Raw genomic sequence first — 12,379 nt, 5'->3', positions numbered from 1 at the left:
CGTAGAAACCCTTTTCACTGAACCCTTGCTCGCTTTCCTCCCCGGTCGTCCTCGTCCTTAGGTCTCTTCCGTTCGCCCAGCGAACTTGCATTCGCCCCGGATGGTGCTAGCCCGTGGCGGTCATTGTCCGGAAGGAAGCGTTCGTCGACGTCCTTGTCCTGATGTCTTCGGTCACCGCCTTGCCAGCTAGGACGGTCTCTATTGTAATCCCCGAATCGGCCGGTGTCCTCTGTTTTCATATCGCGATATCTCGTTCTCCCCTTCTTGCCGAGTCTCGTCTGATCTCTGATCTGCATGTACTCGGGCAACGCCTCGCGATCCAGTACGTCGTCCTCATAGCGTCCTCCCATGATGTCGCGATCCGCAAGTCCCGCCTGCTTGGAGTCATCCGCGAAAAACGCTCCTTTGTGGAAGTATTTCTGCATGTGCGCCATCTTGCCCTTTCCTTCCCGTTCCGCTTTCTGCCCCTCAATGTACTCTCGATCTTCGCGCTCTCTCTCGGACGGATCCATATTCCGCCTTCGCTCCACCTCTTCCCGCTCTCTCTCCGCAGCGACCAGCACGTCGCGCTCCCGCTTGATCCGCTGTAACTCCCGTAGCTCCCATTTCGCATATTCGGCCTCCAGTGACGCGGCGTCGAGATAATCGGTGTCGTCGATCTCCTCCGCATCCTCCACCTCGTCGTCATCCCAGTTCTTCTTCCCCGCCGCCCGAGCAGCCGCGTGTTTCTCAATCTGCTCCTGAACCAGTTCGTCTGCCTTCTGCCGCCGACGAGCATCTTCCTCCGCCTGTATCTCTTCCGCGCTTTTTGTCTGGACTCCGCTTGTACCACTGCGGCCTTTTGATGCTAACCAAGCCCGCTTCGCTTTGCTCATGAAAACCGGTCGTAGAAGTTGTGGCTGCGTCTCCTCCTCTTCTTCCGAAACCTCGGCCTCTGATTCCTCCTCGCTTTCGCTCCCTGAAGCTCCTGCGGATCCATTTTCCGACCCTTCACTCTCTGTGACAAATTCCGACTCATCGATTTGAGGTTTTGGAGGAGCAAGTGCGACGTTGCTCTGCTGACCGAGGGGTTTGAGGGTACCGGCGGATTTCAGGGGAGGCTTTGGTGACGTTGGACGTTCGGTGGGGACCTGACTCTCCTCTTCAATATCTTCTTCACCCTCCTCTGATCCATCGGACGATGAGTCTTGCGCGAGTATCTTCCCGGCACGGTGACGGGAGGGTCTCGTAGGATTTGCGGTCATTTGTTTGGGTGGCGGCATGGTTACAGGAGATTGGGGGAGGCGCAAAGAATCTGAACAATCTTAGGGTATGCGCTGAGGAATTAGAGAATCTTCGGTAGCTGCAACCAATAACCCAGGGATATGCAATAATGCGACGGTGATTTAGTGCGACAAAAGGGTTATGGAGTGAGGTTTACAGATATAATTCTATGAAGCTCGAGAAAGATACTCAGTACACAAATCGGACTATCGGAGGTCTGATGTAATCACGTGATCCCATTCACCAGTTCTCAAGTCTCAACTCCGAACAGTCTCAAATTCCAAGTTTCCAACTGTCCCAACCCCTAAATACCCTTAACTGGGGTTTTCAACGCACTCTAAACCCAAACCAGTTGCACTACACCACATTAGGAAAAGTCAAATAGGGAGTGATTACATACGCCATAATCACCTGCGTTAACGGTCTAGACTGTTACTCCTGAGGCGAAGATGCTCTTCTCAGAGACAAACTTTGTGGTCTCAGCGCCAACTTTGTCTTTGGTCAAACCAGAACTCGTCTCTCCAAGGTGCCAACCTAGTCCTGAATCCTAATTCAACATTCCTTTCAAAACGACAGTCATAAGAACGCCTCTCATCAGCTTAGTCGGAAACTCCCCGGTCATTCCTGGGGAGTCTAAATGATTGAGGAATAAAGGACGCTTTTCACGTCGTCACGAACCAGTTCAGTGCTGAAGATTTCAACAGTTTGCTTTCCTGAAGCTTTAGATTTTCTTGTCTTCTCTGATTTGGTCACGGTGCGATCCCCGCGTGCTATCCTGCTCAAGCCACTAGGACGACGCTTGGTTGGTTCCCGATATCTTCATAATTTGTCCAACTTGCGATATACGTTTTCTCTCCCACACTCAAGAGCCTTTGGCAAGGGCTTTTAGTTCGGCTATGGTCCCAATGAACTGGTCCGAATCCCCGCCCCAGCTGGAAGCATCGTTATACTGCCAGATGGTCTCCGCACCCCAGCCTCCTGGGATGGTTCCCGGCGAGTTGTTCCAGCTTGCGAGGTGTAGCGGACACGTCTTGCTGAAAGCGTCGCTGTCCCCTGTGCATGACTGCCACCAGCTCCGGCTGGTATAAATGATCGGATATCTCCCCGTTGAACCGTGGTACGTGTCCACAAAGTCTTGGACCCAGGCAACCGTCTCAGCTGCGGTCATGCTTGAGCAGTCGGCCTCCATGTCGAGCATTCCTGGCAGGGTGATGCCATCGTCACTCCATCCACCGCCATTGCTGAGGAAGTACGTCGCCTGAGCCTCTCCAGAACTTGATGCTGGTCGAGCGAAATGATAACCGCCGCGGATGAAACCCGCGTCCGTGGCGCCGTTATAGTGAGAAGTGAACTGGTCCTCGATGAGCGAATTTACCACGACTACCTTTGGGGCGTGCTCACAAGAGGGTCCTTGTAGGTGGTGCCTTCGGTAGCTTTGATCAAGGCGAACCGGAGCCCAGCAGAATAGGCGCCTGCAAAATCGACGCTGCTCTGGTAGTGCGAGATGTCGAAACCTTCTACGTTGGCTCGTTTTTGGAGGCCATTGCCTTGGCTTGATGGCAGGGCCGCTGCCACGGACAATGTAGAAAGGAAGAGCGAGGTTATAGTCTGGAAATGCATCTTGATATTGCAACTCCTTGAATTCAGACCAGTGGATGGATTCAGCAAGATGACCAGTCGATCCTACGGTTGATCGAACTCTTCTTATACTCATCCAATATGCTATGAAATGAGGTGGAACCAACGCCGATCATCCGCATCAATCTCAAGAATTGTTTGACCACGGCGGCTGGTCAAACAGCGAAGTTAGTATCATAGTGGCCATCGGACATCAGCCTGCAATATCATCGAGCGATTGACATGTAAACTTGCTCCAGTTAAGCCTCTCCTGCCAAGTTGGGCACTCGGCTGTGCAGTAATCTAAGGTTTAGAAACGTGCTAACATCTGATTATTTGTGGTTTGGGTGGCAAGGACAGGTGGAGACCGTTGACATCCCAGGAACTGCGGGAACGATGTCGGTCCTTACGCGTTTAGGAACGCGATTCTAGGTTTCGTTAAACATCGGGATTGTGGGTAAAGTACCATGTGGGATCGTTCATCCATAATTCCAACGCCTCGTAGTCTCTATGGCGGACCATATAATAGGAATAGCAAGGTCTTGTTCGACGGATATGTGGGAAGTTTACCCGAAGGCAACAGGTCACATACCTACCTACTGGAAAAGTCTGGAATGAATGCAAGTGCCGTGTCGAGGTGAAAAGCTTCAGGGTTCAACCCCACATGAAAGCACAGTAATCTCAATATCTACAACGACCTGGTTCAGTTTCCACGCTCGGAAGGCCGGAATTCAGGCTATCAGAAGCTGAATACCGGGCTATGACATTACTCTAGATCAATGAATTTATACGAGGTTACATCAACGATTAGGTTCGCTGTATACAGGCAACTGGCCAGGAAAAGCACTTGTCGTTTAACATTAACCGTTCAAAGCTACGCTTCGACAGCGTGTTCGAACCGTCGATTTCGCAAGCGCCAATATACGATGCCAAAATACAAGCCAAAGGGGGCGAGTTCGACGAAGGGGACGAACTGCACCCCAGCAACGAAAGCACCAGCTGCCAGCAGCCAGAACAGGAACCACCAGACCTTCTGTTTCCCCATAAAGATAAGACTCGTTTTCGTGTTCTTCGCTGTTTGCCATGCTGAGTATATTCGGTGCAAAAGATGCATGACGAGTAGATAGATCGCAACCCAAATTATCCAATAGAGGACGTCCGCAAGGTCATCATATCCTGTCACACGAGTGATATCCCGAACGGAGAGCAGGAGGATGGTGCTGACTATCCATGTCCACTTGAGATTTTCCTTTTTTGGCACCATCTTGCGGACGATCGAGTTGAACACGGGAATGATAACGAGCGGGAGAAACACAGTGATCGTCGCGAGGGGAATGGACGTGATGAAGTACCATTTCAACTTCCAGGATGATCCGTTGATTTCCCAAGTGTTCATCCCGAAGAAACTGGCGACGAAACTTAGCGGGATGAAAATCGAGGCAAGCACGGTGAGGATCGTGGCCTGACGAGACTGAAAGAGAGAGTGCTGCTCTATGATCATTTGACGAACGCGTTTGGCTTCATGCCTGACCGTCACTACTTCGTCCTCAAAGGCATAGAGTTGATCCGACACCCTAGCCATCCATTCAGTTTGGCCGAGGGCCCATTCCGAAGGCATTTTAACCAGGCCGTCCCGCAGCCGTTCTGCCGAGCTCTGGAAAAAATCCATATGATTCATATACATTAGGCACGCATGTGCACTGCCTATTTTTGGCTTTGCGGCATTATCGTATTTCTGTTCGCGGTGAGCCGAATATCAGATATCAGCCACGAGGTTCTCCAGGAGACCTACTAGCTTGTCGAGCGAACGTAGCGCTGCACGTAGAGTCATGCGAGCATCGTTGATCCCCATTGCAAACACGTACTTCAGAACATGTCCCCAGTGAGTCCCCAGGGTCGAAGAAACGCTCGGAGATCCTGTCAGAAGACGATGCAGGTTATGGGTAAAGGAATCAACCGTTTCCGTATCTCCGAAGGTCATGATTGACGTCCACTGTGCTGACTGGCCTCGAGATCTCGCCCCCCATGTTGCACAGCGTGTTGCCGAAGGATGGAAGCTATGCGGTTCCCATATTTCCATGTATTGGAACCTGGTCTTGAAGTCTGGTGGCGGACTAGGGAATCGAAGCAGTTGGGTCGCGGTTCGACTGCCATCCATAACTTTTAGAGCATAGCTCTGACTAGAAGACCACAGGATGAGCGGGTTTTTTGAGCAACCATCCTTCTCTTCTGCTTCAAAAGGGAAGGACAGGGTGTCTTCAAAAAGCCTATCATTCAACACCGACACCTCCTCAGGTCCGCGAGACACGGCAAAAGGGTCGATGAGATCGCAAAGGTCGCGGGCCGAGAACTCAAACCGTCTTTTGGATATCACTAGAAACGCGACAAGTCCGGACCGACAAATCGCCGCGGGTTCACGGGCACGAATGGTGAATTTCGCCGGGCGCGGCTGGATTTCTTGGCTTGGGCTGCATATCAACAGTCGCCCTCGACACGGGTCGCGGTCCGGCACGTCGTCAACAACCCAGAACTCTTCCAAACTTTCGATGGTACTTCGGCGAATGCGCTGGGCATCGTCAAACACGTCGATGATGTGGACTTTTAGATACCGCGGCACCGACGCCGTGGAGTAGCGGTTGATATGGCCCCAAAATTTTTCCAGATCTTTCAACGCGGTTTCGACAGTCTGTACGGTAATAGTGACTCTTTGTGCGAACACTGGACTTTCTGACGTTTCCTTGATCACTTTGAGCCGCACTATGGACTCTTGCAATGCCTGCAATATTTGCCCGCGGATAACCTGAAGATCAGGCCCTGACCCGAACTCCGCCATAACGTTGCCATCGAGGACAAATGATCAAATAGTGACTGTGAATTGAAGATAGTTGAACTTGACTTCTCATTATAAGGTTTCGAACCTCATATCAGTCGTCCAAAGACGAAGTGCTGCGCCCCCTTAATTAACGCCTGCAAGTATCGGCGGATTGGCATGGATATGGATCCATCGAAAAGAACTCGGGTTGCCCATCTGGAAAACTTCAAAGATGCTTCGGCACACAGCCCTACCATAATGGACGTTGGTCTCTACCAGTAAGTGTCGAATTGACGTGTGATGTGTTGAAAACGATAAGAACTAAAGGTTATAATACTTCATATCGTAGCGAAATGCAGCTACACGTGACTTTGGAGGTCTATTTATCGTCATCCCTTTGCCCAGGGAGTTCATTGTCAATTCCATCCTAGGACTCATGGGTCTATCACTCCCCAGCTTATCGGTTATTTCGAAGTATAATTGAGAGGCCGATGAAATAAAAATATGAAGGCGATGTGAACCTGTCCCTCGAGCTGAAGTTAGGCTGGAGGAACATAGAGAACAGTGGGACACAAGCGCGATACATATTGGCCATTGAAACAGTACGGAGTAGTATCAGTCATTCTAGGCTCTTCAATCCTTCTTTCAATTCTTCCTTGCGGGCACTCCCATTCTCCCAAGTCCCAACTCCGAGGCAACTGGTACTCTAGGAGGAACATGAAAACGGTGTTCTGAGATTGTAGAATGGGAATTTGGATAATAGGATGGGTTTCAATTTTCGAAAACCTTGGATCCAGAATTCCAGACTGCAGAGCTTCCGGAGTACCTAATAATCTAGCCCTCTAGGTAGCCAGTGGCCAGAAATTAGGATTGGCGATTTCGAATGGCCCCATAGCCGACCACTCAGGTCATTGTTTCGAAAGTACTTCTGGCGATCATTTGTTAGGTAGTGGAGACTAGCAGGTCGACGGCTTGCCGCATGCACGAAAAGCAGATGATCGAAATGTCCATCGCAATTCGCAGGGACCTAAGCTTTAAACTGCAACCAAAATGGCGATCAAGACATCAACTTCATGAGGACAATCACAACTCGCAACACATGAACATCATCATCGCCTCGGGACATTGAGGGCACGTGGACCAGAAATCAAGACTGATATAAAGATCAAAGAATGACTGCCCTGTGCCCTGTGGGCTGTATGAAGAACTTCTTGACACCAGATTCTGCCGCAAGAGGACAGGAGTCAGGAACACTATCAGATAGATCGGGTAACCGTGGTAGTCCTGTGTAGATTTTTCTCTGGAGGCTGTACTAGTACCAATACATACAACCATCCAATGGCGCAAGTCCTATTTGCCTTTCACCGATTCCGTCACCGATATTCGAGAGGGGCGGGTGGCAACAAGCAATTGGCAACAGACGACTGTGAGACGAGGTGATGCAATAAAATAAAAATGTGATCCCGTGGTATCGGCTTACATTGTTCCTGTACTAGCTGGAGGGGAAGAAGCCTCCGACGAGCATGAATATTCTTTTTGTTTCCATCTATCACAGCAATCGTGACTCGTGTACAGTCCCCATCCTCCCAGTTGGTTCTGGAACATAACCGGGAAGTGGGAGCGATTAATTCAACGGCAATTCGCAATTCACACTTGGTGATTCTACCCCCAAGGGCCAAGGATGGCTTTTCCGGGCCTTTCCCGATCCCAAGGTTGCCAACTGGCAAGTGCCAACAGGGCGTGGTCAGTGGTCACTGGTGACTGGTGACTGGTGTGATCTGGGCAAGATTCGCGCACTGTCGCCTACCGAGTCTTGTAGCGTGGTGACGGGTGGTCAAGATGAAAGTTGGGGATGAGGCGAAGGCATGCTAAGGGCGCCACAACGTCGTTCCCCGGTGCCGGCGAATGGATCGGCGTCCACCATCCCGTTCAGGTGTTTCAACTGAAGCACAGTCCCACTGACATTCTGGGGTTGTCGCATTTCATTTGACTTGGAAAGAGAAAGGCAGGGACTCTGGAGGATGCAAGAGGGAGGAGATCAAGAAACAAAGAGACGCGCAGGAATCCGGATAGACAGACATAGAGAGCCGAGAGGAGAGTGTGGTTTGGTCATTGGTGGCACGTATTGACAACTGACCAGATTGTTGGGCAAAAGTTGCAAAAGCACTGAGCCTCCCAAGTCCCAACGCCACCAGATCCATAGAAGGGTGTCTGGCACGACGGCGGAACGTTCAGTCCCCGACTGCTGGGTCGGAGCCTTGCTCGGTCTGTGAGCCGTGAGAGCGGGGCGAGAATCGTTGAGATTGAATCACTCATTGAAAAGATCATGCTGTGGATCGGCATTGAATCAGTAATTTATCGTCAGGAACTCACATTGGGCCGTTGAGTCGTCCAGATAAACCACGCTGGACTGAATAAAGCATGGATCTTTCGGGGCTGTTGACGGTGCAAGGGGACATTGCAGAGTAGCTCTTAACTTCGGAGTGGATTTCGACTTGCCCGAGGTCTGTTGGAAGGGAAGATGTTCCATCGAAAAACGTTCGCTTCCAAATTTCAACAATTTTCGATGCAACCGACGGAATGGTTCAGGCAGGCTGCTTGGGTGCTTTCGAGGTCGTGCTGACTGCTGAGCAGTACGTACTGAGTAAGGTGCACAGTTTCTGCAGAGTTCCTGCATATCGTGGCGTAGGTGACACTCTAAGACCAGCGCACCCCCTGCATCCTGCAGGTCTGAACTATGACTGGATTTCCTGGAAGACTGAACTGTGGAGCGGTTAAACTCTCCTAGCCCCTAAGGGCTAGGAAGCTAGGATTGCGTTCGAGATTTCCCGTGGAGCGATAATGCCTAATGGGGTATGGCCGACGGCCATATGGCTGGGAGTCGATCGCGCATCGCTGGGATTGGATTTGCGGGATCACGGCGCCGTCGCCCGCCGCTCGACGTGGCTGGGCTCGCCCCGGTGGATGGATTCAATGCTGGTCCGGTGAGATTTCGCGCCTGTACGAATGCGGATTGGATTGAGCGGAGCGGGCGGGATGGGGCGACTTATCGATACGCACTGACTCGTAGATAGAATTGAGTCGCGACTCTTGACTTCTTGAGTGGGCTGGACGAGCCCAGGTTAACGCAGTGAGTTTCATTTTCTTCAGGTTTCAAGGCGCCCGGTGGCAATAAAACCATTCTTGCTTAATAGCTTGATGCACAGCAACGCGTGTAGAATCGCCGGGTTGAGTTCAGTGGACGCAGAAGAAGCATGAGCATGCGCAAGAACGTGACTGTATTTGCGGTTCCGCAGCCTGCGAAAATTCAATGGTGCTCTTATTACTGTTAACGAGTCCTACCTGAACTCATGAACGAGACGACTGACAGGTGGCATTATTGGAATTTTCCAAGGAAGGCAAGTTGGCTGGCGTCAACGTAACCATATGACTTGCCTGATTGGAGAGCAGCGCCGACTGGTCGACAACTACAAGGGGTGACCGATGCTGCGATGCATAATTTCAGCAACATCTCATTTCCCGGATTTTATTTTTGGAGTGGCCAAAATGCAAAGTTGTTGCAACTTGCAGGTATCGCCGCTGCAACGCTGCAGCTTCAGGGAAGTTTTCTGACACTCTCAGCGGAGGAGTCTCACGTTCATGCCGTTCGAACCATGTTTTCCACGTGAGAACGAGTAACGATGATGATCTGTCTCAAAAGATCAGAGTCAGGCACACACATGGCCTCATCCAAGAACTGAACGGCGAAATGAATAACTTTTGCTTATAGTCGAAGAAATCGAAAAGAGGGCGTTGGTAACCAATAATATCATCGCCCACATACACGCTTTGATGAAGTTCGTCTTGCGAGCGAGAACTTCACCTGACCGCCAGAGACCAGAGTGCCAGTTTGGTCCACAGAGACCCGCGTCATGGCAAATATTGGTCATGTCAAGACGTCAAGTCCAGTCGCGCGTTTGACTGGCGGACGGCAGAAAAAAGACCGGTTTCCTTCTGAAACACTCGTTGCACGACCCGTGGGTTAAGCCTCGTCATTGGTGACTGCCTGACTGGTGCCGTGATGCTTTTCTTTCAATCCCGCCCATAGTGGAACGATACATGCAAAGTTCGTCCAGTCGGTAATAGCATGTCCTCTGTGAGACTGTGTCTGGTCAAACGAATGGCTCGGTAGCCAGGCCGAGATGCGGAAGGTGCATGAATACGACGGTATTCCAAAACTTTGAATGTTTGCCACCACTCCATCATGGAACAACCCATCGCTTGTTCCGTGATTCCGTCAGAGGCGGGGTACGTACCTGATTTGCCAAAGCGTCGGGTTCATGAGGACTGGGCGGGTGAAGCTGGGAAGGTGAGATAAGGTACGGTGGTTTGAAGGTGTCTTGGTAATCATCCTTATCATCTGCAACGCCAATAATAAGGTATTATTCATATCGCGATCCCGTAGATGTATTCCTCCAGCGTCACGCCTGGAGAGCGTGATAGCCATACAGCTGGTAGTACAGGATAGGACACAGCCCACATGTCACCGCGTCGCCCAATCGTACAGGACGGAGTGTCCGATTCCAGTATAGGAATGCAGGAACCCGGGATCCTGGCATTACTTGTACCCTGATCGACTAATCTGTCATCTCCAAAAATGGTGAATAATGTGGCCAAGTCTATCTGCTATCATAAGGGTAGCCGTAAGGATCCTTTTGACTCGTGATTATTGCTTTAGTTGGTTATCTATGCCTTATGAATCTCAGGAGCTTGGCACGTTGTGACATTCGGAGTTTGTCATTGTGCCATGTATGTCTAGATCAGGCAGGTTTCTAGAGTCTACGGAGTAATCTAATGAGATTTCATAGGAAGTGCTGATAACCCAAGTTCAAGGCCTGCTATGTATGATAATCTGAGATCGATCTTAGCGCCACCAACCGACGCCTCATGGAACCTGGCCACCACCGATACTTCAGACTTCAGCGACTGGTCCATGTCATTGTGGATACTGAATACTGGTATTCGGTATTCCCCTCCTCACGGTATGTCATTGGCGATGCAGATCACCGGATGACACCTCTCACCGGCGTCTCCTATGGGCTATCTTTTAGCAGTCAGCACAAGCAGAAGAATGAAGAATCGCGTGTGATAGACGGCAGGATTCGACTGGCCCAAAAGCAGGCCAATGAAGGGCCCAAAAGCAGACCCGGAGTCCACGAGGACGGTTGGGATTTAGGAACGTCCAACGCCGAAGCCTGAAACGTGGAGAAGTCCCAGGCGCGGAGTGTCCGTGAGCCACTGGGCCTGCAGTGAGCCATGAGGGCATTCGGTTATCACAAGCCAATCACGACCCGGGCAGACGGGCGGGACCTGCATGATGGATGGATGGACGGGCAGCGGAAGACGTTAAACCGGTTAAAGAGTTGCTGGGTGATTAATATAAAGTTTTTATTGGGCCGATTCGCGGTTCAGCACTTCAGCACTCACCACTCACCACCAAGGTAGAATGATCATTCATCGCCCATCAGTGGGTGAGCTTGTCATGGACGTGCCGGCCGACCGGTTCAGGAAGAGAATCCATCCGATGTCATGCGGGTCCTGTCACGACGTATAAGATGAATCGCGGATCGCTGTAAGACGAAGGAATATTATGGGGTTTATCCACGATAACCGATACAACCTGCACAAGGGACTCGTATTTAACCGTATGATTCTGAATTCTATATTGGTATTGTGTGCCGATTTGGATCACTCATTATGTGTAATTTGTCCTCCACAGTATACGAAGCATAAAAGTGTCAGCATCGTTCGTCTTTAAGACATGGACAACAACTGGGAGATGGATCATGAATTCATGATCTGTTGCTGTGGATTGGAGCGGGAGCCCTTGACTCTGGGTAGCACTAACCGAAGCCAATCGCAAGCAGGTCACAGTATCAGGTCCGAGGCTATCAAAGAGTGTGGGGAGCAGTTAGTAGAACACCACTAAAGCGGCTAACTCAAAGGTCAATTACTGAATAGCTAAGGTATGGAATACTAGAAGCCGGATACAATAACTAACTAACCACAATACTAATAGTCCGTACTGTCCTAGAATTGTGGGCTCTACTCCGCAGTGATCTCCCCGTACCGTATACCGTACCAGAATCACAACTACCCTCCTTATCCTCCGTACCAACGACAGACGTGTTAACTTTCGGGGCTAAATGTCAGGTTGCATGTCATTGTCAGACCCTTATCCCCCCTAATCTGCACTCTAACCGTACCTAGAAGCCCTTGATCCACCATCCTTCATCCCAGTCCGACTGCGCCTCCATCACGACCCAGCAGTCCACCACCCAGTGGGACTAGTCCTGACATATCGGTCCGTGCAATTCCAGCGAGTGTCAAGGATGCAGTCGACGAAACTCGAAACCAGACAACCCGGCCGCACGGACGACCGAACACCCAACCATCACCCCAGGCCTGTGGAGGGAACCCAGGGTCTCGCCCAGTCCCGTTGACTCGCCCACCTCCATCATTCGGTCATCGTCCGTGGTTGCCCGTCAGCGGCCAACGCGCCCATCACTGGACCTTACCCAATCCTGCGTCCGTTGCTTGTCGAACTGTGTCCTTGCCCCCAGGCGGCCAGGCTTGCAACCATGAGGCATGAACCAACCGGCCTCGACGAAGGTTGCATATGCAGAGTTGGAGACACACACCACTGAC

General features: G+C 51.0%; 3 protein-coding genes across 3 annotated transcripts; all 3 read right to left on the bottom strand.

Moving 5' to 3' along the window:
• Positions 1 to 14: 14 nt before the first annotated feature.
• On the bottom strand, positions 15 to 1,262 carry P152DRAFT_464939 (uncharacterized protein; the record flags this gene model as incomplete). Its single annotated transcript, XM_033680598.1, has 2 exons — positions 15 to 822; positions 853 to 1,262. The coding sequence occupies 2 exons, from the start codon at positions 1,260 to 1,262 to the stop codon at positions 15 to 17; spliced, it is 1,218 nt and encodes a 405-aa protein (XP_033536720.1).
• A 682-nt stretch (positions 1,263 to 1,944) lies between these two features.
• Positions 1,945 to 3,354, bottom strand: P152DRAFT_456127 (uncharacterized protein). The gene has a single exon (XM_033678931.1). The coding sequence runs from the start codon at positions 2,975 to 2,977 to the stop codon at positions 2,126 to 2,128; it is 852 nt and encodes a 283-aa protein (XP_033536719.1). The 5' UTR covers positions 2,978 to 3,354; the 3' UTR covers positions 1,945 to 2,125.
• A 242-nt stretch (positions 3,355 to 3,596) lies between these two features.
• Positions 3,597 to 5,961, bottom strand: P152DRAFT_456126 (uncharacterized protein). Its single transcript, XM_033678930.1, has 2 exons — positions 4,673 to 5,961; positions 3,597 to 4,615 (listed from the first exon to the last, which is right to left on the bottom strand). The coding sequence occupies exons 1-2, from the start codon at positions 5,711 to 5,713 to the stop codon at positions 3,755 to 3,757; spliced, it is 1,902 nt and encodes a 633-aa protein (XP_033536718.1). The 5' UTR covers positions 5,714 to 5,961; the 3' UTR covers positions 3,597 to 3,754.
• Positions 5,962 to 12,379: the final 6,418 nt, after the last annotated feature.

Source organism: Eremomyces bilateralis, assembly GCF_010015585.1.
Source record: "Eremomyces bilateralis CBS 781.70 unplaced genomic scaffold P152scaffold_4, whole genome shotgun sequence".
Taxonomy (NCBI): domain Eukaryota; kingdom Fungi; phylum Ascomycota; class Dothideomycetes; order Eremomycetales; family Eremomycetaceae; genus Eremomyces; species Eremomyces bilateralis.
The sequence above is the reverse complement of the archived record's forward strand: the minus strand, read 5'-3'. Positions and strand labels throughout refer to the sequence as shown.